General features: G+C 39.7%; 1 protein-coding gene across 1 annotated transcript; it reads right to left on the bottom strand.

Moving 5' to 3' along the window:
- Positions 1-1,237: 1,237 nt before the first annotated feature.
- On the bottom strand, positions 1,238-19,586 carry LOC122875154 (mucin-2-like). Its single transcript, XM_044193994.1, has 45 exons — positions 19,435-19,586; positions 19,010-19,265; positions 18,798-18,912; positions 18,613-18,703; positions 18,389-18,522; positions 18,072-18,288; positions 17,499-17,624; positions 17,270-17,384; positions 17,028-17,178; positions 16,806-16,919; positions 16,642-16,711; positions 16,415-16,552; positions 15,659-15,823; positions 15,368-15,462; positions 15,154-15,280; positions 14,778-15,033; positions 14,561-14,613; positions 14,364-14,467; positions 14,013-14,164; positions 13,741-13,879; positions 13,412-13,522; positions 13,112-13,291; positions 12,503-12,748; positions 12,243-12,399; positions 11,481-11,609; positions 8,576-11,329; positions 6,132-8,543; positions 5,830-6,011; positions 5,486-5,660; positions 5,133-5,380; positions 4,784-4,967; positions 4,482-4,692; positions 4,191-4,366; positions 3,935-4,004; positions 3,612-3,712; positions 3,489-3,520; positions 3,214-3,391; positions 2,988-3,092; positions 2,854-2,894; positions 2,595-2,717; positions 2,363-2,461; positions 2,087-2,215; positions 1,905-1,944; positions 1,702-1,825; positions 1,238-1,563 (listed from the first exon to the last, which is right to left on the bottom strand). Exons 1-45 carry the CDS (start codon positions 19,508-19,510, stop codon positions 1,359-1,361), a joined length of 11,106 nt encoding a protein of 3,701 aa, XP_044049929.1. The 5' UTR covers positions 19,511-19,586; the 3' UTR covers positions 1,238-1,358.
- Between the last annotated feature and the right edge of the window lie 6,661 nt (positions 19,587-26,247).

The raw sequence follows: 26,247 nt of genomic DNA, 5'->3' as shown, positions 1-26,247 counted from the left end.
GATAGAATGGTGCAGCCCTAAAAATCTTGAAATCTTGGGTTAGAAAATTTCACTCAGTGTAAACATCAGATAGCTTCAATGAAGATCGGGAACAAGCGGATACAGAATACTTGTACTATTGTGGTCTTTCAAGGGTGAGGGTCAGCAGGATTAAGAGCTAATGGAAATTGCCTTTCCAATTATAAATGTTTTTTTAATTAAGTTTGGCAATGAAGTCTGCTGTGTTGTTTCTATGCACCACTCTGGCTTCTGATTTTATGTTGGTCATCTGTGTTCTGTTCTGCTGAGCAGGTTATATGGATCAGACACTGTTTCATTCATGCTTCACAATCACTGGCTCATTCACAGCTGTATGGCTATCAGATGACTGGTTATGGCCAATCAAATTCAAGCAGGTGCACAGCATAATCACCTGACACTTCTCACTATTACTGCTGATGGCTCATACCAAAACTGTTTGCCATCTCAGCTCCCTCCACCATCCTAACCTCTTCCTTATGTGCTTTTTTTTGTAATGTGGATTTAACTACAATTTAATTTTCATGTATCTGTTTATTAAGATGGTTAATTAGTTTTCCTGGCAGAATCCTTAGTGCTGCTGGGATTCTTTGTGAGTTCCCTCAAAGAGCAGAGCCTTTTCTGCTACATCTAACCGTACAACCATTTGCAGGTCAATTCCTTGACATCTCTGACTGAATTATGGGTTTATCTATATCCACACTAACAAACTATGTAATATTAATGCAGCTGCAGCAAACACACACAGAGACAGTGGGCTGACATTATTAAGAATAAGATAACCCACCGCTCTCTATTTCAGCACCTTGGACAGCACTCTCACTTCAAATGGGCCATGTGGGCTGGATCTTCAGTTCAGATCTACAGAACAACTGCTTAAGTAAAAGCACATCTTGACCCATCTCAATCTCTACCTACATTTACCCTATCTACTCCACCACAAGCAGTCAAGATGCTTGATCATGCTGTATTCAGTTCTATTGTTCACTTTGCCAACCATGTTTTATGTGATACACAAATGATAGCATATTTTACTTTCATTATGAAGGACCACATAAGATATATCTTTTGGGTCTGTGTGAAATTGATAATAAATGTAGTTTTGAATAAATATGCGTACTATTTTGAAAAATTGATATTCATGATAACAAATTAAAACAATAAGCAAACAAAAGGTGGATTGGCACAAACAAGACAATAGAAGAGATGAGACATAAACTGAGTTGCAGTTTTTTATTTGATCAATGGATAAATACTTTCTCTATAATGGCAATTATTTTGTTAAGATATGTAATGACTGTTAAGACAATATGAGAAGAAACTTTTACATCGCACATCCATTAATGTGACGATCGCCTCCTGCGAGCAGGTTGTCCAGCAGTTCTGGTGCAGTCTGTGTGGCTACAGCTACACTCCTCCACATGGATGTAAGTGAAGGGAACCACATCTCCATTCAGGCAGTGCAAGTTAACGGTGCGATTGCTGGAGCGCGTCTCCGTACAGCAGGAGCAAGAATGCTGCAGAATAGCTGCTGCTTCAGAGTACCTGAAGAAAACAGAGGCAGGATTGATTAATAAACTCTAAATCTGCAGAAACTATAGCTAAACATTTTTAAGATTACCAAAATGTAATGGGTTACTGACTTTCTAGAGGAATGAGAAATATTAGTAATACCATCCTTACTTGGTGAAAGTGTTGCAGGATCCTTCACAATATGGCATATCTACCTCCTGGTAAGACCGACAGCCCTTGTGCATAACATGGGTTTTAATGGACTCTAATTTGCAGGCCTTCTCCCTCTCCACACCTTTTCAAAAGAGACACACAATTAGCTTGTTTTCATTTAAGTACCTTCTACCCAAAAGTAAAGAAAATGTTATACTCACAAATTTTACAACATCCATTTGCTGCAGTCTGAATTGTGTCCTAAGGAGGAAAATACACAACATTTCAAACTACTTTCAAAAGGGATGATGACGTTTGTTTTGTATTGCAAAAAATGATTTGGTATAACATCAACAGCATTTGTTTAGTCAATCCAGATTAATTTATTGAAAGTTATACTTACAGGTTGGCAGTTGGTCTGCTGGAATGGCGGGCAGACAACGTTTGAACCAATCGTTGTTAAAGTCTCACCGTTCTTAACACAGCTGTAATACTCACACTTACTCTCAGGTGGTGACCAGGTTTGTCCTGGCTGGAGAGTAGTGAAATGGATGTCCAGACACACACACACACACACACACACACACACACACACACACAGATATCAAAATACTGAGGTACTTTAAGCTATCAAACATGAACATGTGGAGTCACAGCCAACAGAGATGATCCAACTTACCATCAAAAACTGCATGGTACCGTTAACTTCAAAGACACAGTGTGTCTGTACACACTTCCCACAGCATTCATCTGAATCAGGTTCCACATATTCATATCCCTGAGAGAAAGGGGGGAGTTTAGTTTCCAAGTCCTGTTTTTCAAGTTCACCTTCCCAGTAAACATATTCTGAGGAAAACAAGTTGCATTGTATGTATTGTGTGTATGAGTATCAAGGGTGTAATTTCTCTTACCATGTCACAATGTTTTTCACATTGCTGAAACTCACAAGATATCTTAAATAGACCAGAATTGGGGTCCACCACATTGGTACAGACACAATCCTGACATTTATATCCAGGAACTGAAGAACCAGGCTAGCAAATAAAGAAGAAATGTAATCTTACTTTTGTTTCTAGCCATACAGAACGCAGAAGAAATCATTAATTGACAAAAGTGATATATTAACAAATTATGTGACAAATCATCCTCACATTTCCATTTCTTATTTACCTGGTATTCACTTTCTTTGTGGACACAAACTCTTTTAGGTACTGCAACAGAGTAAGACAATGGAAATGATGTTAAAAGTGTCACTGCCATCATTAGGTTTTATATAAATTCAAACTATGAATTAATGAGCTCACCGCATGTATGTTCTGGACAGCATTTTCCCTCAGGAACACTGACAGTTGAAATATATCCAACTGGACAGTTCATGTTGGTGACTGGGCAAGTGTTGCTGTGACATTCTGTAGCGATGATAAGATGATGATAGTAAATAGTTAAGAGCCATCCTCAAGAACTGTGATCAATGTATAGCATTCTGAAAAACTCTGGAAGACAAATGTGAATTGAGGCTACGTGTCTTACGGCAAACGTAGGTGGAACAGCAGCGATCTGACGGATCTGTTTGGTTGACAAAGACAAACCCTGGACCAGTGCAGTTTGTTATAGGTGGTGTTGGGCACACCTTAGGCTTGCAAGTCACAGTCTTGATGGACTCCTTACAGATGCAGTTTTGGCATTTGTACTCAAACCTTTCATTAAACTGAAAGAATAAACCACAGTAGTGATTTAATTGTCTCTTGCAAGTAAACAACACTGGTTAGGATATTAACTGAATATGAATAGAAGACTTTGCTCACCTCACGAGGAATGCCCTCAGGATCAAGACATCCTGTTGGAAAATTAGCAATCCTGTAGAACTTCATGATTGATACAACATATTCAGCTCAATGATAAGACTTGAAGATATACACCACACTTACCACACTTATCAACACATATGCCAGACTCTTTGTTGAAGAGTTTCATTCCATCAGGACAAAAGCAGCCCTCAGTAGTGATGTTCATGGGAGTTTCATTAGGACTGTAATTTAGAATCATCAAGAAAGAAGTTAATTTACGTTATTTCTTTTAGATCTCTAAAACACAGTTGATTAAATACACTATATTCTACTATACTTATTGCTACTATGTTGTTAACAAGAAATATTTCTTGCCACTAGCCATTATGATCCTAGTCTTAGGAAATGCTAATGTGAACAATGAACTTTAAAATGAATACAATTCATTTTTTGTTGAAACTTACTTGTCTTCACAGGTTGGCTGTTCTGCAGGACCACATGGCTTATAAACTTTGTTTGATGGACAGCTACTTGCTGTTAGTGAAAAAAATAACTCAATTGGTTATTTTTAAAATACATACTGCGTACATACTGTATGTAATAAAATGTGCAGCAACCTGTTCAATGCGTGCTAGACGCAACAAAAGTAAAATAAATGAGTTGCCCCTCCTGATTCTATTGATCCCAGCATTTAACATAAAATAATGAGGGCTTGCTTACCACACAGTGTGGTGTGGTTCCTCCAGTGAAGGCAAACCCCAGCCTGAGCACAGGCAGCAGCATAAGTCTGCAAACTTGTGCACTCCACTACTTGATTGGAAACATGGCAGCTATCAAAAACACAACCTCGGTGGAAATTGTCAGGAGAGACAAAAGGATGGCACTCTGCAAAGACACTGTGAAAGTAAAACAAACAAAAACACAAATAAAAAATATATAGTGTTTTAACTGCAATATGTCAAAGTTAAGGGGATGAATGTGAACTACTACAATGGATTAGAGAATGTCTACCTGCTCTTAAGCAGGTCACATATGGAGTCTGGCTTGCATGGAGTTAAGGTTGGTGGAGGTTCAGGTATACTGGTGGGCAGTACAGATGGTATCTGGCAGTTGGGTTGGGAAATTTCTTTTGCAAGCCAATAGTCAGCCATCACAGCACAACTTTCCACCAGCTGGCCTCCAGGCAACCTGCAGTCATCAGCCTGGTTGTTATTGCATGTCCCTGACAGTAGAGTCACAAAACAGTTAATATACAGTCTAAACTCTTCTAAATTATTTACCAATATGGCAACTGGAGAGAGAAATGTTCTTACCACAATGACCCTGTGTGTTTCTGCCAAAGTGTTGATATGGAAGGGTGACACTAAAGCCAGTTATTCCAAATGTAATGACCACGTTTAGATGAGGGATCTCCAAAATCAAGTTAATACCTGAATTCAAGATCTTAACACCTTGATGTGAATAAGGCAGTTTCAAACTTACTCCATCTTTGAGTGCCTACAGGGAAAAAAGTAAATACACTATATGACAATAAAAAATATAATATACTATGACAAAATGATCCATCATTGCTATTTCCTTTATATTGACAATAATATACTCGTAGTTAGTCTGGTGAGTTTTTCAGAATGTACAATAAAGCTTTCATATCACCATATATACCTCTAACTGCGCTGCTCCAATAAGGTTATGATTTATGAGTGTGACAGCTTGTGATTTGTACGATACAATTATCGAACGCGGACAAGAAACATCTTCAGCTGGATCACAGAAGACATTGTCAATATAAATCTTCAACTTATGTATTGGTAAAATCTCTTCCATCAAGACATAAGTACAGTTTCCTTGATAACTGTAGTATAATCCATCAAATGTGATGTAATGGGGATCTCCCCACCCTTCACATACACCTGAAAAGAAACACAAAGTAAGTTCAAAATCCAAAAATAATTTAAAAGAGAAACATATGAGTCAATAAATATGTCATACAGTCTTTTAACCACAGAAAAACTTACAGTCACAAGCGAAATGTTGGCAGCAGTGATACTCATCATACACAAGAACTGGTTTCTTTCCATTGGCACAAGTGATGTTCTCAATGGGTGGACATTCATATGGAATTATTTCAATTGTATTGTTCTCAATGCATCTGGCCATGGTGCAGTTGCACAGATAAAAGGTCTCATTTTGCTGATGTAAAGAGAAAAAATGGGGAAAATCATTGGTTTGTTGAAGTATTTTGTAAAAAACTGCAAGAAAGCTTGTTTTCTTTTCATGTGCTGATGTGCAGTGTTATTAAATATGAGTATAAAATAAAATAGTATATATTTTAATGTGCTAGATACGTTAAGATTCTTACTGTTACTTCCCATTCAGGGCAGGTAGGCACAAAAGTTGTGGTTGTAGGCACCAAAGTTGTGCTTGTAGGCACAGTCGTGGACACGCAAATTTCAGTCTTGTTGTGAATCTCACAAATATCAGAACATATCATTGTGAGACACACATCTGATCCGATGTGTTCCCTGTCAAATATTACATCCCCTAAAGATGAGAAAAACAATGAATAGAATGGATTAAACAGTGGTAATATGAAAACAGGAATATGAGACCTTATATTACTTGTCACTGTCAAAGACATAATTAATGTCTGTCTTGTCTTACCTGGCCTATAATGCTTGCCATTAACTATACAGAAGCATTCCGTAGTGACACTTGGCGTGATTATTGTTGATGGTGTCGTTTCAGACGTTGTAGTGTGGACGACAATGGGGGGAGATGATGGCTTCACAGGTGTTGGACCAGTGACAGGCGTTTCTAATGTTGTAGAAGTTGTCGAAACAGTAGTTGGCTTTTCAGTTGTAGTAGGAGGTTCGGTTGGTGCAGTTGTGGACTTTGTGGGTGTGGTTTTGGTTGGCCCTGCAGTTGTAGAGGGAGGTTGGGTTGGAGGGGTCGTAGCTTTTGTGGTTGTAGTTGGCCCTGCAGTTGTAGTTGGAGGTTGGGTTGGTGCGGTCGTAGCTTTTGTGGTTGTGGTTGGCCCTGCAGTTGTAGTGGGAGGTTGGGTTGGTGTGGTCGTAGATTTTGTGGTTGTGGTTGGACCTGCAGTTGTAGTGGGTGGTTCGGTTGGTGTGGTCGTAGCCTTTGTGGTTGTGGTTGGCCCTGCAGTTGTAGTGGGAGGTTTGGTTGGTGGGGTCGTAGCTTTTGTGGTTGTGGTTGGCCCTGCAGATGTAGTGGGAGGTTGGGTTGGTGGGGTCGTAGATTTTGTGGTTGTGGTTGGCCCTGCAGTTGCAGTGGGAGGTTCAGTTGTAGCTTTTGTGGTTGTGGTTGGCCCTGCAGTTGTAGTGGGAGGTTGGGTTGGTGTGGTCGTAGATATTGTGGTTGTGGTTGGCCCTGCAGTTGTAGTGGGAGGTTCAGTTGGTGTGGTCGTAGATTTTGTGGTTGTGGTTGGCCCTGCAGTTGTAGTGGGAGGTTGGGTTGGTGGGGTCGTAGCTTTTGTGGTTGTGGTTGGCCCTGCAGTTGTAGTGGGAGGTTCAGTTGTAGCTTTTGTGGTTGTGGTTGGCCCTGGAGTTGTAGTGGGAGGTTCGGTTGGTGGGGTCGTAGCTTTTGTGGTTGTGGTTGGCCCTGCAGTTGTAGTTGGAGGTTCGGTTGGTGTGGTCGTAGATATTGTGGTCGTGGTTGGCCCTGCGGTTGTAGTGGGAGGTTGGGTTGGTGTGGTCGTAGATTTTGTGGTTGTGGTTGGCCCTGCAGTTGTAGTGGGAGGTTCGGTTGGTGGGGTCGTAGCTTTTGTGGTTGTGGTTGGCCCTGCAGTTGTAGTTGGAGGTTCGGTTGGTGTGGTCGTAGATATTGTGGTCGTGGTTGGCCCTGCGGTTGTAGTGGGAGGTTGGGTTGGTGTGGTCGTTGATTTTGTGGTTGTGGTTGGCCCTGCAGTTGTAGTGGGAGGTTGGGTTGGTGGGGTCGTAGCTTTTGTGGTTGTGGTTGGCCCTGCAGTTGTAGTGGAAGGTTCAGTTGTAGCTTTTGTGGTTGTGGTTGGCCCTGGAGTTGTAGTGGGAGGTTGGGTTGGTGTGGTCGTAGATTTTGTGGTTGTGGTTGGCCCTGCAGTTGTAGTGGGAGGTTTGGTTGGTGTGGTCGTAGATTTAGTGGTTGTGGTTGGCCCTGCAGTTGTAGTGGGAGGTTCAGTTGGTGTGGTCGTAGATTTTGTGGTTGTGGTTGGCCCTGCAGTTGTAGTGGGAGGTTGGGTTGGTGGGGTCGTAGCTTTTGTGGTTGTGGTTGGCCCTGCAGTTGTAGTGGGAGGTTCAGTTGTAGCTTTTGTGGTTGTGGTTGGCCCTGGAGTTGTAGTGGGAGGTTCGGTTGGTGGGGTCGGAGCTTTTGTGGTTGTGGTTGGCCCTGCAGTTGTAGTGGGAGGTTCGGTTGGTGGGGTCGTAGCTTTTGTGGTTGTGGTTGGCCCTGCAGTTGTAGTTGGAGGTTCGGTTGGTGTGGTCGTAGATATTGTGGTCGTGGTTGGCCCTGCGGTTGTAGTGGGAGGTTGGGTTGGTGTGGTCGTTGATTTTGTGGTTGTGGTTGGCCCTGCAGTTGTAGTGGGAGGTTGGGTTGGTGGGGTCGTAGCTTTTGTGGTTGTGGTTGGCCCTGCAGTTGTAGTGGAAGGTTCAGTTGTAGCTTTTGTGGTTGTGGTTGGCCCTGGAGTTGTAGTGGGAGGTTGGGTTGGTGTGGTCGTAGATTTTGTGGTTGTGGTTGGCCCTGCAGTTGTAGTGGGAGGTTTGGTTGGTGTGGTCGTAGATTTAGTGGTTGTGGTTGGCCCTGCAGTTGTAGTGGGAGGTTCAGTTGGTGTGGTCGTAGATTTTGTGGTTGTGGTTGGCCCTGCAGTTGTAGTGGGAGGTTGGGTTGGTGGGGTCGTAGCTTTTGTGGTTGTGGTTGGCCCTGCAGTTGTAGTGGGAGGTTCAGTTGTAGCTTTTGTGGTTGTGGTTGGCCCTGGAGTTGTAGTGGGAGGTTCGGTTGGTGGGGTCGGAGCTTTTGTGGTTGTGGTTGGCCCTGCAGTTGTAGTTGGCGGTTGGTGTGCAGATTTTGTGGTTGTGGTTGGCTCTTCGGTTGTAGTGGGAGGTTGGGTTGGTGTGGTCGAGATTTTGTGGTTGTGGTTGGCCCTGCAGTTGTAGTGGGAGGTTGGGTTGGTGGGGTCGTAGATTTTGTGGTTGTGGTTGGCCCTGCAGTTGTAGTTGGAGGTTCGGTTGGTGTGGTCGTAGATATTGTGGTTGTGGTTGGTCCTGCAGTTGTAGTGGGAGGTTGGGTTGGTGTGGTCGTAGATTTTGTGGTTGTGGTTGGCCCTGCAGTTGTAGTGGGAGGTTCAGTTGGTGTGGTCGTAGATTTTGTGGTTGTGGTTGGCCCTGCAGTTGTAGTGGGAGGTTGGGTTGGTGTGGTCGTAGCTTTTGTGGTTGTGGTTGGCCCTGCAGTTGTAGTGGGAGGTTCAGTTGTAGCTTTTGTGGTTGTGGTTGGCCCTGGAGTTGTAGTGGGAGGTTTGGTTGGTGTGGTCGTAGCTTTTGTGGTTGTGGTTGGCTCTGCAGTTGTAGTGGGAGGTTTGGTTGGTGGGGTCGTAGATATTGTGGTTGTGGTTGGCCCTGCAGTTGTAGTGGAAGGTTTGGTTGATGGGGTTGTGGTATTACATATCTCAACCTCACAACATACTCTGATCTTATAGTTGAAGCATTTTCGTGGCGGTCTGAATTGGTCCTCTTTTCTACATATAAGACCATATCCCACATCACAAGTAACAACTTGGCCAGTTTGACTCACAAAGTCATTGAAGTCTTTGTCAGGATAATCTGTTAATCCACACTCAATTTCTTTGGGATTTTTGCATATTTGTTTACCGCTATTTGTGATGTTTTGATATGTTTCCCAGTCACTTTTGTCCTTTTGTGGGTTATGCACATCATACCACTCTGACCATTGACACGTTGTAATACATGGAGTAGTGGTAGGAGTTATGGTAGTTGACAAAGTTGTAGATTTTGTTGTGGTTGGCCCTGCAGTTGTAGTGGGAGGTTCGGTTGTAGCTTTTGTGGTTGTGGTTGTGGTTGGCCCTGCAGTTGTAGTGGGAAGTTCAGTTGGTGTGGTCGTAGATATTGTGGTTGTGGTTGGCCCTGCAGTTGTAGTGGGAGGTTGGGTTGGTGTGGTCGTAGCTTTTGTGGTTGTGGTTGGCCCTGCAGTTGTAGTGGGAGGTTCAGTTGTAGCTTTTGTGGTTGTGGTTGGCCCTGGAGTTGTAGTGGGAGGTTCGGTTGGTGTGGTCGTAGCTTTTGTGGTTGTGGTTGGCCCTGCAGTTGTAGTGGGAGGTTCAGTTGGTGTGGTCGGAGATTTTGTGGTTGTGGTTGGCCCTGCAGTTGTAGTGGGAGGTTGGGTTGGTGGGGTCGTAGCTTTTGTGGTTGTGGTTGGCCCTGCAGTTGTAGTGGGAGGTTCAGTTGTAGCTTTTGTGGTTGTGGTTGGCCCTGGAGTTGTAGTGGGAGGTTGGGTTGGTGTGGTCGTTGATTTTGTGGTTGTGGTTGGCCCTGCAGTTGTAGTGGGAGGTTCAGTTGGTGTGGTCGTAAATTTTGTGGTTGTGGTTGGCCCTGCAGTTGTAGTGGGAAGTTGGGTTGGTGGGGTTGTAGCTTTTGTGGTTGTGGTTGGCCCTGCAGTTGTAGTGGGAGGTTCAGTTGTAGCTTTTGTGGTTGTGGTTGGCCCTGCAGTTGTAGTGGGAGGTTCGGTTGGCGGGGTCGTAGATTTTGTGGTTGTGGTTGGCCCTGCAGTTGTAGTGGGAGGTTCGGTTGGTGTGGTCGTAGATTTTGTGGTTGTGGTTGGCCCTGCAGTTGTAGTGGGAGGTTCGGTTGGTGTGGTCGTAGATATTGTGGTTGTGGTTGGCCCTGCAGTTGTAGTGGAAGGTTTGGTTGATGGGGTTGTGGTATTACATATCTCAACCTCACAACATACTCTGATCTTATAGTTGAAGCATTTTCGTGGCGGTCTGAATTGGTCCTCTTTTCTACATATAAGACCATATCCCACATCACAAGTAACAACTTGGCCAGTTTGACTCACAAAGTCATTGAAGTCTTTGTCAGGATAATCTGTTAATCCACACTCAATTTCTTTGGGATTTTTGCATATTTGTTTACCGCTATTTGTGATGTTTTGATATGTTTCCCAGTCACTTTTGTCCTTTTGTGGGTTATGCACATCATACCACTCTGACCATTGACACGTTGTAATACATGGAGTGGTGGTAGGAGTTATGGTAGTTGACAAAGTTGTAGATTTTGTTGTGGTTGGCCCTGCAGTTGTAGTGGGAGGTTCGGTTGTAGCTTTTGTGGTTGTGGTTGGCCCTGCACTTGTAGTTGGAGGTTCGGTTGGTGTGGTTGTAGATATTGTGGTTGTGGTTGGCCCTGCAGTTGTAGTGGGAGGTTGGGTTGGTGTGGTCGTAGATTTTGTGGTTGTGGTTGGCACTGCAGTTGTAGTGGGAGGTTCAGTTGGTGGGGTCGTAGATTTTGTGGTTGTGGTTGGCCCTGCAGTTGTAGTGGGAGGTTCGGTTGGTGTGGTCGTAGATATTGTGATTGTGGTTGGCCCTGCAGTTGTAGTGGGAGGTTGGGTTGGTGAGGTTACAAGTGTAGTGGTGGCCATAGTTGTTGTTGAGACAGTAACAGAGCAGGTTTCATTTTCATGTATCACTGTTGCATTAATGCATATTGCATAGTAGCACATTCCCAAATTGTCCGTCACATTGTAAATGACTTCCTCTTCCTCGTATCTAGACCCGTTGTAAAAGCAGCCTGTACATTCCTCCACACACATCTGGGTCTCCTCATCAAATATGGGCTTATCTTCTGGGCATACAGGGTAACAGCCTGCAAAAATCACAAAAGCTTAAGCTGGCCAGGTAGTCTTTGAATCTCTTGTCTCATTTTGTCACATACAGTAAGTCACATAGGACAACATTTAAGATAAACTAGCACATTAATCAGAAGTAAGGTAAGACATTGTGAGTTAACCACTTACCTTCCAGGTTGGGTATATGGTTGTTACAATTTTCTTGTGGATTCAAGCAGGTCTTGTAGCAAGGTGTGTGGCAAGGGTTGTAGTGCCACTTGCATTCACCTGGGTTGTTGTAGTAATCACAAAAGACAGCTAGAAGAAAAGAGACAAGGTATGTAATGTTTTAAATAAAAGAAATGTTGATGTGTCAGTGAAAGACAACTCAAACATAAACTTCATCTGATACATTCTTTCTTTATTCATAATATTTATTTTAGGCCTGAGGATTTCATTTAGTTGTAGTTAAACTTAGGAAGTTTATGACTATAATACTAAAACTAAAATAGATAATGATGAAAACAACCTTTAAGCCAATTCAAAACTAAATAAATTCAAGAACATTTTATAATACTAAATTGCACTTAATTTAAGTATATATTAAATTATACAAATCATTGCAGTCTTATACATTACAATATACATTTTATGAAGCATGCACTGATGCTTATAGAGTCTCTGTAACATATATTAGCTTTAATTACATTTGGTGTCCATTCACACATTAAATATATAATACAAAACAAACAGGGCAGAATATTAGGTGTCCTGTTTATAAAGAAAAGAATAGCAAACCATTCTCATATATACATCACACATATCTTGACAAATCTCTAAATCTCTAAATGCTGGGGCCATAAGGATTTGGGGATGGTAAAACAGGGTCTTAGGCCAGAAAAGGCTGAAAAACCTCAGTTTAGTCTGAGGGAAAAAGTGTTGTTTACTTACGGCAGATTTCTGGAGTTCTCCATGCAACACAGACATCGGCCTCATTACAAGCTTGAGCATAAGCTGCAACTGCTGTGCAAAAACACTCACAGTCTCCTCCAGAGTCACAGGCACATGAGTCTTTCACACAGTTTTCATAAAATGGATGGGGCTCTACCTGTTCAGTTATCAAAATATATGATAGATTTTTAAAAATGGGTTTAATGTTTGCAATCATGGAACTTTAAATAATGATAAATTTGAAACAAATATGTCATTACCTTATTGTGGCAGTCTTTGAAAGTGCCGTCCTTTGCAGTTATAATGCTGCACATCATTTTTGCCCAGTGATGTCTATTGGGTCTTGCTCCACAAGGGTCAACATTAATTTCCGCATCTTTGCAGCTGCTTGACGCTTTCCAGCTGTTTGCAAATTCTAACGGACTGCTCACTACCAGCTGACCCTGGGTGGTGAAGTCATTCTGTCCATCACCATCAAAATCTCCACACAGGCCACATACCTCTCCCTGTACAGGCAAACAAAAGTAGTCAAGTTTTATATGAGGACAATATTTCATAGCATAATACAAGAAACAAGCATGTTCCAGGCATTAATACACTTGCATTATGTTGACAAACATAATATTCTATTGTATTTACTTCATGTTATGAATATTGTAATAAGTGACTTAAGGACTTTTCAGCAATGTGTACATACTGTACATCAATGGCATTGTAGTCCCAAAGCTTTACAAGTGGTTTAAGATGATCAGCAAAGACAAATAAACTACAGATGAGGAAAAAATGGTACATCATATGAAAACTCTAGCACTAAACTCTTACTGTAAGAGATTTCAGTCATCATCACTAAAACAATCACTGTGACTCACGCTGTGCTGTGGTTCCAGGAAGACGCGAACAGTTGTTTTGCGATCCCACATCACTGTCAGACCAATGGCAGATTCTATAACCAGATACAACCCAACCTTCCTTATTTTGTACTGAATCTGAGGGCCATGTCCCAGGTCCTCTTCTTTATATTCACCCTTTGACAGTTTGACTTCCATTCGCTGTAATGTTAAAGATATTTCTGTTGCTTTAATTGTAATGTAAAAACCGCAGTTTGATATATGACATAATTTATTTAATTATGTTCAATATTGTAGGCAAGTGTTGGTATTAGGTCTTACCCCCAGTTGGATTCTGACAGTTTTGGAGCATGTGGTGCCTGTAGATCCACATGGTATATTTTCTGTGATAACTCCAAAGTTGTCCTGTACTGTGTTATTGCCACATTTGTTCTTAAAAGAGAGAGATTCATTAGATAGTTTGTGTGTTTGCTTTATAGTAGACAGAGACCATTGATCAAATCAAACTTCAGCTTGGCCTTTACTAATCCACAATACTTTAAGATTGTTAAAGAAAAGCTAGAACATAAAACAGAAGTGTAATTGATCCCCAGGAGAGCAAGATCATATTAGTTTTGAAGTTTTAGAAGATTTTGACATGCTTTGTTTACCTTAACAGCAACATAGGCACAATGTCCATGAAACCCATATGTTCGCTGATCAAATGTATTGTAGTGACCACTCCCATAAATAATGCAAGCTCCTGGACATTTTTTCTTTGTGCACTCCCATTTTCCACTTTTGCAGGTGCTAGATGTATTAGAAATGGTCAAAAATAATAGTGGTTTGAATACTGCAATTAAGTAAAACATGCAGGCAAATATGATAACATTTTACATTTTACCATGCTATAATATACGTCTGATTAAAAACAAGGTCATACCAGGTGTTGCACTGGTTAGGGATTTTTGTTCCCGGTGCATAAAGACGGCCATCATGCTGACATGGACATTCATTTTCTTTCACACAGGAGCCTTTGCCATCATCGATGAGGCCACCTGGACACTGACAGCCAGATTCACACTCTGTGGAGACCTGGGAAGATGATAGAAAGTGAGAAAAAAATTACTGATATGGTTAAAAATTACTGTTCAAAACTGTGTCACCACAGTATATTCAATGTTTTACATCTTCAATTTAACATACTATCCAACATTAAATTCAGGAAATAAATATTAGATCCATGATTTGAGACTAAGAGGTCAATTTGGACACAGCAACAAAAATAGCTCACACAATCATCGCTGTCCAGATTCAAACAAGTTCGAGCACACTGCAGTCCAAGCTCTCCTGTGCCCACAGTGGAGCAGTTGTAGAATACTTTTGGAGAAGGGCATGCTGTAACAGAAGTAGAAATTGATTTAATATACACTGTATCAACCAAATGCTTGTGCTGTGGTAAAGAAACAAACAAAAAACTTAAAAAATTACTTGATGAGCGGGCTCTCCAAGAATGGCAATGAAGCATTCCATTGGTGCACACACTAGAAAAAGACACCAAAGCTATAAGAGGCAACACAAAGGTACTTAAAGACTAAAAATGTTGTTTCTGTAAATATCATATACTACAGGCATTACAATCTAAAACATTAGTTTAGGATAATTGATTTGATGTCCAATGACACCAAATTACAAACAACTGACTCACCAGTGCTCGTCTTTGATGCTGATGGACTTTCCTGGCTTGATGTAGACTTCGTTATGGTAGCAGGGACATTTTGCCATGGGGACGCACATGCCATTTTCATTTAGATAGAGACCCTCAGAGCAGGAGCAGCCATCCACAGGCAAGAAGTCAGAAGTGCAGCTTTGCTGCTTTGAGCCAAGCGATCTGCAAGTCAACTGGCATCTCTGATGCTTGTAAGAGAAGGTCTGAGATTCTGGGCAGCTCCTTGTGTATTTATCTGTTTTGTGCACAATGTGAGGATGGTTACTTCATAGTTTTATGACTAAGTAATGAAAAAGAAGATGTTCATCAAACTCCAGAAATCCTTTTACCACAACATAATGACAGAAATCCTTACCGCACACGTTCTCTCTCCAGTCTGTCAAGAACACTCCCTTTGATGCACAAGCTCGTGCATAGGAGGAGAAGACGGCACACAGGCAGGCCTCACTCTTCTCACAGTTACAGCTAGCATAAGTACATCGCTGCAGAAGACAGCAAACACTTTTAGAGAATTACAATCCCATGAAAATTTTATTCAATGAAAGACAAACAGAAAGGTTTTGCTGTACCTTATAGTACATCTCAGGATCCACCGCTGAATGGCACTGCGCAAAGGTACTGTTTGGACTTAGCAGCAAGGCGCACCAGTGTTTGGCGTAATTCTCTAAGAGTGGATGAACAATTTACATTTTACGTTTAATGTCTACAATTATGTTGAACTGTCTAATTGCCTTAAAGATAACATACTTGCAGACTATAAATAAGTATTTAAAGCTGAGAATCAATCTAAGAAATACACACACACAAAAAAACAGTAGACAAACCAGACAACTGTAGAATAATGAGCCACTGCTTTTTACCATTTTCCACACTGAGGGCACAGGGGTCATCAAGTCTTTCCTCGCCATCTTGGCACATGAAGTTAGCTTTCCAGGAGTTACTAAAAGTTGCTGCTGTTCCCTCCACGATCCCCTGAGGTGTCTTCATGTCATCAGACAGGACCATGTTGTAGTTTCCACATAAACCTGAAGAAACCAAATATTTTAGAATTAATTTAGAATTTTATCAGCACTTATACATAGATAACCAACAATTGGTGGAAACCACAAAGTTGGCATCATTACTGTAATGCAACTTACAAAATAGATTAGGAATATGGTTAATTTATTTGAATTAAGATAAAATGAGAGAAGATACAAATGATGTATATTTGACACCAAATCCACCCCCTATTTCATTTACTCATGTATTTATCTACTTTATGTATACTGTTTGTTTTTTGTTTGTTTGTTTATTTGGACGGATTCAGGGGTGTGGGAAAGATGATGGGTAACAGCCATGGATCTTGAAATTTTCTGTGTAATCACTGTCATGAAAAACAACTATTAAATAAATATTATCATACATATTTGTGTCCACCTGTTTAGTACTACTTGGCCAATGGGTGTTTCATTGTTAAATATATAAGATAGTATTGTCACAAACAACTGATTGAAGTTTTGGGCATTTTTTCACAATATGTACTGCCTACAGCAACAAATACTTTATTGTAAATATACTGTATTTTGACAGTACGATACGTTTTGATTTCATGTTAAGACAAATGTAAAACTTACCACGTGTCTTTGCTCTGTAGCTCTGTTCCAGGCTGACATAGACTTGCATGACAGGCACATGCTGGATCTGAATTTGCAACCCAAAACTGGTCTGGAGCAAGATGTGAAAGGATGAAGCGTGGAATATGTTGACATCACCTTTGAATAAAGAGAAATACAAAAACAGTCAGATCATTTGCTAATGTCATAGCATAAATGACAGAAGACAATAATATTGTCGGACCCACCTGAGTGGTATGGCAAACTGATGGTCTGCATATTCTGCTTTACTGTGCCATCGGAAGTGAACATTAATACCTGAATAAAAACAGAATCGATCATTAAGAGTGTTGCAGATATCATTATGAATTTATAAATGACTAGTCTTCTTAACTGACAGGCTTTAACTCACATTGTTTCTGTCATTGTTCAGCAGGATTTTAAGGCTCTTAAGACAAGTGTCTGACTTCTGATTTGCACATGGCACCAACTGAACCAGGATGGTAAACTTCGGACTTACATCATTCTGAAATATACATAGTGTGAGCAGAAGTGAATGAATAACAAATTATGTTTTTCATCAGCAGGTTATATATTTTTAACATTTAATAGAAGAAAGCAATGACTCATTCACCTTGCTTTCCACCTTGGCTAGGGTGTAGTAACAGTCTCCATGGAAGGTGTAAGTTTTCCCATCAAAGGTAGTTACATATGAACCCTCTTCAACTGAACATGTAGCAGGCATTTGAAGGCTCTCACAAGCCCATCTACCCTCAAAACATGTACTGAAACAACCAAAATAAGTTATCAAAAATAAAACACAATTAAGGAGACCAGACGAAATATTATGTAGACGTTATGAAATATGTGACATACCATTTCTCTCTGTCCTGTTGGTAAACCTCACCGGAGTTATAGATTTTGTCGTGCTTGCACTGACATTCAGATTGAGCAATACACCCTCTCATGGAAATATCATCAAACACAGTTCCTTTAGTAGACACGTGACATGAACATGAATATTCACAGACTAGGAAGATGAATTCTAAAGGAAACTTTAAGGGTAATAAAAAGTGAAAAGTGTGCACATGTAAACAGCACTAACCAAGAGGACAGAAGCAGCCATCCATTTTGTGGTCCTCACACAGGGAACTTGTATCTAGATGTGTGCATGTATCCATGCAAGGGGAACCGCTCTCTTCATAAACCATATTGAATGGGCATTGTTTAGCTGTGAAGATACGGTACAATTGAAAATATATGGAAGTAGATATGAATTTATGTGATATATTCAATAGCATATCAAGGGTGGATGTAACTCCTTTGATTAAGTGTAACAAAAGTAGATTTTTTATGTGCTTATTGTACTTGCACTTATGTAGTTTGAACTGTTTTAAATCATATCTATTACACAGAAATTGTTCAGCTCAATGAGTGCCAGTAACTAGAATATAACATTCTGACCTTTGACACTGTGAAGTCAGACAGAAAAGTAGACATATCTGGCCTGTCTTTATGTAGTTTTTAAATGTATTTTTTCCAAATAGAATATAATTAATCCTCTCATCCTAAAGCTGCATGAGACAATTTAATTTAATCTTTTCACTGAGCTGATTGCTCAGTGCCGTATAAAATATAAAGATGAAAACAAAACAGAAAAGAGGGCACAAAACGTTACCACAGAACTGAGGTGTCCTCCAGTTGGGAGGCTGCCCTCCTGCATGTGAACACTGTCGAGACAACTCAGACAGTGTGCTGCAGACGCAGAAGTCATTTGTACTGTTGGTGCAGCCACACATGTCCTGCACACAGGCCTGGATGTAAGGTTCAGGGTTAATTAGTTTGGTGCAGGAGCTCCAGGACTCTGAACGCAGCATCTGGTCACAGGTCGTTTGCTAAACGGGAAAAGGGAGACAGGCAACAGAGACAAAGTTACTCTGTTGCAAATGCTACTAAATATCACTGTTGATAAAACTAGTTGGATAATAAACTCACAAACTCCTTGCATGAATCCGGCACAGTAACAGCCTCCGGTGATTCCTCTTCCTCTTCGTAGGGGTCCTCACAATCGTCGTTTGGATGATGGACTTTCTGTTTGTTGCCAAACTCAATGGGGCTGATTTTGCGACCTGCGTATTGCAATCATAGTGTGAAATGTCAAAGATACAGTGGATGATTGTTGAAATTCATTATTACACAAAGTGAATAACCATGTATACCATTATGAATTAATTCATTGTAGACAGAAACACCGTTGAAGTCTCCACAAAGCCCACAAGTACGATTAGCATAGTCAGGATCCAGTTCCACCTACGACACAGCAAGGGGTTATAACAGGTTTTCCACAATTGTATTGTAATATTAAAAAATTGAAAAGCAGTGTAGAAGATGAAAACCTGTTTACCATGACTGCATCATCACCATTCCACACGACAATGATGCCGACTTTAGATTGGAGCTTGATGTAAACAGCATTTTCTTCTACTTGTACTCCTGCATTGTAGTATGGCATTTTGATACTGGGAACAAGAGAATATATTTTTTACTATAATGCAGAAAAATCATAGAAAAGTAGAGTACAGTGGCTTTCACAGGCTAAATTGCTTTTTTACTCACGGCAAGCCATTCACAGTGACCAGGCTCTTGGTGAGGTGGAATGAAAGGTCACTGATGGTGACCGACACATAACTAACTGTAGGGTTTCCATCATTCTCTTTCCTCTTCATGTGCACTGAGAATTCCTGGTAGGATTCATGGCAGTCTGAGGCCAGGTTGTATTCACACATACCAGGGAACTGGTACACATCACCATCAAACGTCTTGAAGTGCTCTCTGCCCCATGTGCTGCAGATGCTGCTGACATGGTTGCGAACTGGGCAATATTTTAAAGTGTAGAAAACAATGTTGAGTTACCAAATGCTCTACATAGCTGACATTGGAGACAGTGCTAAACATCATTTGTGTGTATAAATCAAGCAGAATAATCCATTCACACAGTCATGAAAAGTGTTCTACAGTATCCAAAACCATCAGAGTCTTACCCAGTCTGGCTTGGACATCAGTGACACTGGCAACAGACAAAGCAAGGAAACACAACCACACACATCTCCACCTCATCGTTGCAGCTGTGGGCTTGCTGTCCCTAAAGCAGGTAATAGTCAGACTGTACTTGCCAGCCCTTTATATTGAGACTGCACATTGTTTTGCTCCCACCTTCTTTCTGAGTGGGAACTGAAGTTTTATTGCCAAGACATGGCAAACATGTGTTGAATGAATGTCTGATGTCTTTCACAAGTCCAATATAATCATTCCTACATCCTCCTTATCTCTTGACTGAACTAATATGTTTGCACTTCAATTCAGAATTTGTATTCCAAGAGGAATGAGCAGCAATAAAGTAGTTTTGTTGACAGTGTGCTCCTCTGTTCTAAACTTATTCTGTAATAATTAATTGTGTCTGGATGAAATAATAAATCAGTGTCAAAGAGTGAGCAGGTTTTGAGGATGCCATGCTGTGACAGATTTCTGTAAAATTAAACTTTTTAATTTATATATAGATATTTGAATTATTTTATGATATGATTAAACAGGAAATTATAAAAATATTTTTATTACTGGATTATTGTCCAATCCCATCACGCCCAATGTCAGCTGCGATATGCTTGAGTCCACAACCCTGCACAGGATGAGTACGTATGTATGAACAGCCCCAGTGTCAACAAGGCAAAATGACATAATTTTATTTTCAGTAAACACTACAGCGTATATTTTAATAATAGTGATTATGACAATTCATAACAATGTAAAATATTAACAAAATTAAATTAAATCATAATAATATGACATTTTAATGAGCATAAATAAATGCATCTAGGCACTGGGAGCACCATGTCACAGTTGCAAAAAAAGTAGAGATCTTATGAGTGAGTATGACCTAAATGGAGTTGTTGACCTACAATGACCTCAAACCTTGACTGTGTGTGCTAAAACAACAGCTTAAATAGAGCCTGCGTCACCCTACCTGCCATCTGCTTTACATTTGATACGCAGGTGGATAATTACCAAGTAACAAGTAATATGGCAGTAATCAGTGTTTCCACTAAGGATCTTGTTCTTTTCAGGGCAATTACTTTTCTTTTCTTTAACAGTTTCACAAATGATATATATTGTGAGCCGATAAAAATCTGTAATGATTTTGCTAATGCCATCCCTTTAATATTTAATTCTGTATTAGTCCATTGCAGACAATGTCAGTGTCTCAGGAAACACTGAAGCTGGTGTTTCCTGAGTGACATTGTGTGACATGTCAGATTTTGTAATGCCACAGAGTCTATAAGAAAAAAGGCTGATGTGCTAAACAAATATTAACAGGTGAGGCATTATGGCTCTACTGACAGAGTTATTCACTACTTGCACTTTTTTGCTATTTTTGTTTTCTGCTATTACAACACATTTTTATCCAATTCAAATAGGGTAGCCATGTTTTGTTTTGCCACATTTCTCCAAAATAAATGCATGATAAAGCTGCTCTAAAACACATTAAAGGTAACCTGTGAAGTGTTTAACTGCTAATAGTGCTATGGAGCAATGCTTTTCATGAGCGGGACCTGTTTTGTTTGTATTTCATGCACACGAGCATGCTGACTGTTACACACTGAATTTGCAAAGAAACATAGCAATGCAGGAAAGAAGAATGCTAAATAGCAAACACAGATGTTAACAAGGCAGATTTCAAAATATCAAAAACATTTGCTTTAAAAATGTTTCATGAGAAAGGAAATGCATTCAATATGTTTGTTAGGCTTCAAGAATACACATGATGCAGTCAGTGAGAACTGAATATATACTATGTAACTTACAGTATGCTTGTTTACAAGGCATTCTAATAATCTTAACCTTTGCTTGGCAAATTCATAAATTACGTCAAATCATCATAAATCAATCATTTGTGCTGTTTTACATTTTTTGTGATCAGTAGTTTTTGTTTTTGTTTTCAGACAGGGCAAAACAACACATCAGATACATCATATGGCAATGTAAGAGCTGAGAGACAAGACACACGGAGCAGAAACAAGGTTACGTAGTTATATGTCTACGCAGTAGATAACACTGAGACTGAGACTGACAAAAAGAAATTTCTAATTAATAGAAAATAAATAACTAAGTTGAAAATATTTCAGGGCTTCCCATGCTACACCCATTTAAGGGGCAGTGGGGCGCTGGTTTCTTTGAAGAGGGTAATTTGGGTTCTTAAAGTTTCTCTGAAGCCAATATCCAGTAGAAGGCTTGAATTCATTCTCCATTGAGGGGTCCTATTAGACTTGTTAAAGGGGAGAATGTTGACCATCGCATGGGCACAATCTGAGATGTGAATACTTCCTATACTGCAGGATATTGTGGAGGATACAATGGAGTCAGAAATAAAGAAGTAGTCAGTCCTGGAGAGAGAGCCATAAGGCGAGGAGCAGTCTCTGGATGTTGGATTATGGAGACGCCAGATATCTACCAGGCCCAGACAAACATATCCTTCAGCATATTCACTGATCTACGGGGCCGAGGTATTGAGGGGTGACGGTACAGAACTCGGTCCCACACCTGATTAAAATCTCCGCCCATGATTACTGGGTAATTACCCATCTCACTCAGTTTACACTCCAGCAGTCCAATAAAGGATGGGTCCTCTATGTTAGGAGCTTGGGCATTGGCTAAAACAACAGTGAGGCCCTGTAGCTCAACAAATACTACTGAAATCCTTGCTGAGTTGTCTCTGGTTTCTTTAATACATTTATACTGCAGATGTTTATTAACCAAAATAGCAACTTCCCTACTACGGCTAGATCCACATGCTACAGACACATATCCCACCCACCCATTATGTAGTTTTCTTGTCTATTGGTCTAATAACTGTGTTTCCTGAAGGAACCCCACATCACAGTGTTTTTACTTAAGATATGCCAAAACTTTCGTTCTCTTAATATGCAAATGTAAACCTTTGACAATTAGGCTCAAATAGCACAATCCCTTATTATTATGCAATTGCACATTGTGCATGTGCACCAATATGTTTTTTTTTATATCATCATCTGCCATAATCTGAGAGAAACATTACATACAAGAAAAACACACAGTAGTAACAAAAAAACAACAACAGTGCGAAACAAAATATTTTAGTTTCAAATGGTACTCAATAGAGATGAACTGTATTTAGGTTTGACAAATATATGACATTTATGTTTTATGAACATCAGTTCACAAGATATTAAGATAATGAGACTGAGCTTGTTTGTTTTGTGTGTTTGTTTAATATGTAGTTTTATTTATTTTTTTAGCATTTTCTGTCTTTATTTGATAGTAGCACAGTATACAGTAGAGATGACAGGAAATGAGGGTAGAGAGAGATGGGGAACGACATGCAACAAATTTCCTTGGCCAGACATGTTGCTGCTCATGGTCGACGCCTCAACCCTTTGGTCACCAGGGTGCCAACGGTTTTTGTTTTGTTTTGTTTGCCTGTCGTGGTTGTCATTGTTGGGATTGTGTGTTTATGTTTTGTTGATATGTGAAGTGTCAATGTGGGTCAAAACATAATCAAAAAAATAATGCCATAATGATAAAATCAGGACACTCTCAACCAATAATGAAAACTATATTTCTAAAAAATAAAGGCCTAATATTATACTACTTAAAGTTAATATTTGTTTTAATGTGGTAAGAGAGCACACTGCGTTATCTAAATTGCATCTGGTTCATGAATAGCACAGGATGTGCAACTGTACTCACTGTACTACATCCTTGATTACGGTCATCCTCTACCTGCAGTGTCACATTAATGCACACAAGACTTGGCATCATATCAAGCTGAAAACTTTCCAACTCTCAGACAAAGTCATGACAATAGGTTTGTCTTGTGGCTATAGTAACCATGTGTTAAAACCCCATTTAACGGTTGAGAACTATTCTTACTACTAAGAAAAGTTAAAAGTCACAATATCACTATTAAATTCACTAAACAGTTAATTAAACACCATAGTAATACCCAAATGTTATTGGTCAACAGATGCTTCAACAGAGTACTCACTTGTGCAAAGCAGTTTTATAACATAGGAGGTTATTGATTACTCCAGCTGGTCAGTTGATCTTCTACATTCCATCACACCTTATAAAAGCTGTTTACTCATTTGTTTAATCTGTGGTTATATCTTGGAAACAAACAGTTATTTTGCATGTTCTCAAATATCTGTTCAGTGGAAGCTCCTCCAAGTGCAAATAGAGCTTTTTGAACACTCCCACGGGGTGACAGCTGCATCATGAGGAAGGTGTATTGTTATTTCTGCTTGACAGTGTTGATTCAGGGAGGACAGTACATTCGCCAAATTACCTAAAGACAGTTTTGATTAGAGGTGGGACTATTTAAGATTTTATAATCCATTTTGACATCATACTATTTAACATCCTTGCTGACAGATTTATCGTAATTTCCCATAAAACAGACTGAAGTGACACTTTAAACAAGGCAGTGTGTGAGCATACAACACAACATAGAAGAAATGTAAACAAAAAGTAGACATTCAATACATGTCTGCTTTCATTTAAAAAAATGGAATATAATTTATTTTAAATTTAAGCAGGGTTTATAATGTTTTTATTTTATATGTACCACAATATACTCAAGAGTTTAATTTAAAGTGACTGGAAAATTGTCCACAGGTTCTATTACAGCAAATAATAATCATTAGTTTGGATTAGGTTTAGGTAGTCTGATGTGATTATTTGACCACAGGACCAGATCAGTATGCTGGCTCCAATTATTTGGAGGAAAAGGTTTGATCAGAAAAGAGGAGAAAAGGGGAAGAAGATTCTCCATTAAATTAAATTAAAATGTAGGTTTTATGTATCCTCTAACCAACAAGGTTTAATTTTTTTGTTTGCACTTCATTCAAATTTTCTGTAATTCATTCACTCAATCACATTTGGGCTGCAGGTTTCTTTCTATTATTATTATAAGAACAATAAGTAAAAAAGTAGATACAACAGAAACATGTTTTATGTTTTCAGCCAGGCAGAGCAAGTATTTCTGTTTGTAGGGAAGTATGCAAAGACAACACTACATGTGCTGTTACAACACACAGAAACCAGAGAATACTTAGATGTGCTCCGTGGGAAGGTTTGGTTGAAAAACCACTGCCTTATTAGTTATGCAATCATTCATTAGCAGCTGATGCTAATGCTAAAATAATTATTAGGGCTGCAACTAACAATTATTTTTATTATCAATGTATTTATTTTTTTCTCATTTAATCACTTGGTCTATACTAAATGTCACATAATTGTGACGTCTTCAAATGTCAGGTTTTGTCCGATCAACAGTCCCAAACCTAAAGAGATTCAGTTTACTATCACAGAAGACTAAGAAATCCAGCAATTGTTCACTTTTGAGAAGCTGTTACCAGTTAATTTATGACATTTTTGCTTCATAAAATGCCTTGACAACAAATTCATTTTCAAAAATGTTGCACATTATTTTTCTGTGGATTGACTAATCAATTATTTGACTAATCATTTCAGTAGTAGCAATTATTACATGACCATCAAACTGCTTGCAAGAAATGTTCATTAATATAATTTTAGGGAACTAGTTTCATTTATTTTGAATTTTAGTATCAAGTGTAAATCAGATTAAACCTATGCAAAACTCTGGGTAAGGATCAGTCTAAATGAAGGTAAAGATTTTTATAATGTTGAAGACTGTTAGGAAAAAAATAGCCAAACAATTCTGTACTATAGGCTGGTAGCTAACATGGATGCATTATACGTTCTATTATACATCCATGCTAACTAATTACATAATTTAGCTACCATTATTAGCTAACTAGATAGCTAGCTAGGTTAACTAACTGCCATAGGTGGCTTGCTAACGCGCTACCTAACATTACTTTAGAAAGCAAATCATATTTGTAGCCCTTGTGTCCAATCCTGTTTCATAAACATATAACACACATCACAAACAGGGTCCGGTACTGTCCACAAAATTAATTTAGGTTTGTTGTGCCCCTGAATTTCTTTAACAGAAGAATACTGAAAATAGGAACTCACCAGAGGAAGGCTGAACATTAATGGGTCCATCAGTGAGATTATGTCCCATGTCATTATGTCTGCCACCACCCCAATACAATGAATGTGAATTGGCTTGTTGGGACTGCTCAAAATATTGAAAAAGTGCTATCTTAAAAAACCCAGCAGCATTAATCTTACCTAGGAACTAGTTTTATTTTCTTTGATAAGTAGTGGTAAATTTAGTTCCAATAAAAACTGCGAGGTCTGGGTCTGGAGTGGATATTATCACAACAATGAACTTCCATTCACCTCACCTGTAGAGACAGCAGTTGACATCTCAGAGACAGATATCTCCAAACCTGATCACGAAACTTAGCTAGTGTAGATGAGAAAATGTGTGTGTGTGTGAGTGATATCGGCTGTAGAATCAGAATCAGAAATACTTTATTGATCCCCGAGGGGAAACTCTTTAAGAGATGTCTAGATTTTTTTTTTTTAATGTAATGGGACTATATGGCACTCGGCTTGTGGTGCTCAGAACACCAAAAAAATGTATTTGTAAAACCCACTCAAGATAATCCACAGACCTTGTTGTGAGCAGTTTCGTGTTCCTACGGCCGATATCTCCAAAACTCGGCAACTCACACCAAAACAATGTAGATGGATAAATAGCACTACAGGTAAGAGGAAAAATATGTATTTTTGATTTTGGGGTGATCTGTCCCTTTAAATGCAAACCAGCCGCACTCAATTGGAATAAAAAGCCCAGTTTTGTTAATTTACACCTGACATTGACTTTT

The sequence above is a fragment of the Siniperca chuatsi genome, linkage group LG4, assembly GCF_020085105.1.
Source record: "Siniperca chuatsi isolate FFG_IHB_CAS linkage group LG4, ASM2008510v1, whole genome shotgun sequence".
NCBI classification, from domain to species: domain Eukaryota; kingdom Metazoa; phylum Chordata; class Actinopteri; order Centrarchiformes; family Sinipercidae; genus Siniperca; species Siniperca chuatsi.
This window is presented reverse-complemented; position numbering and strand designations above follow the sequence as displayed.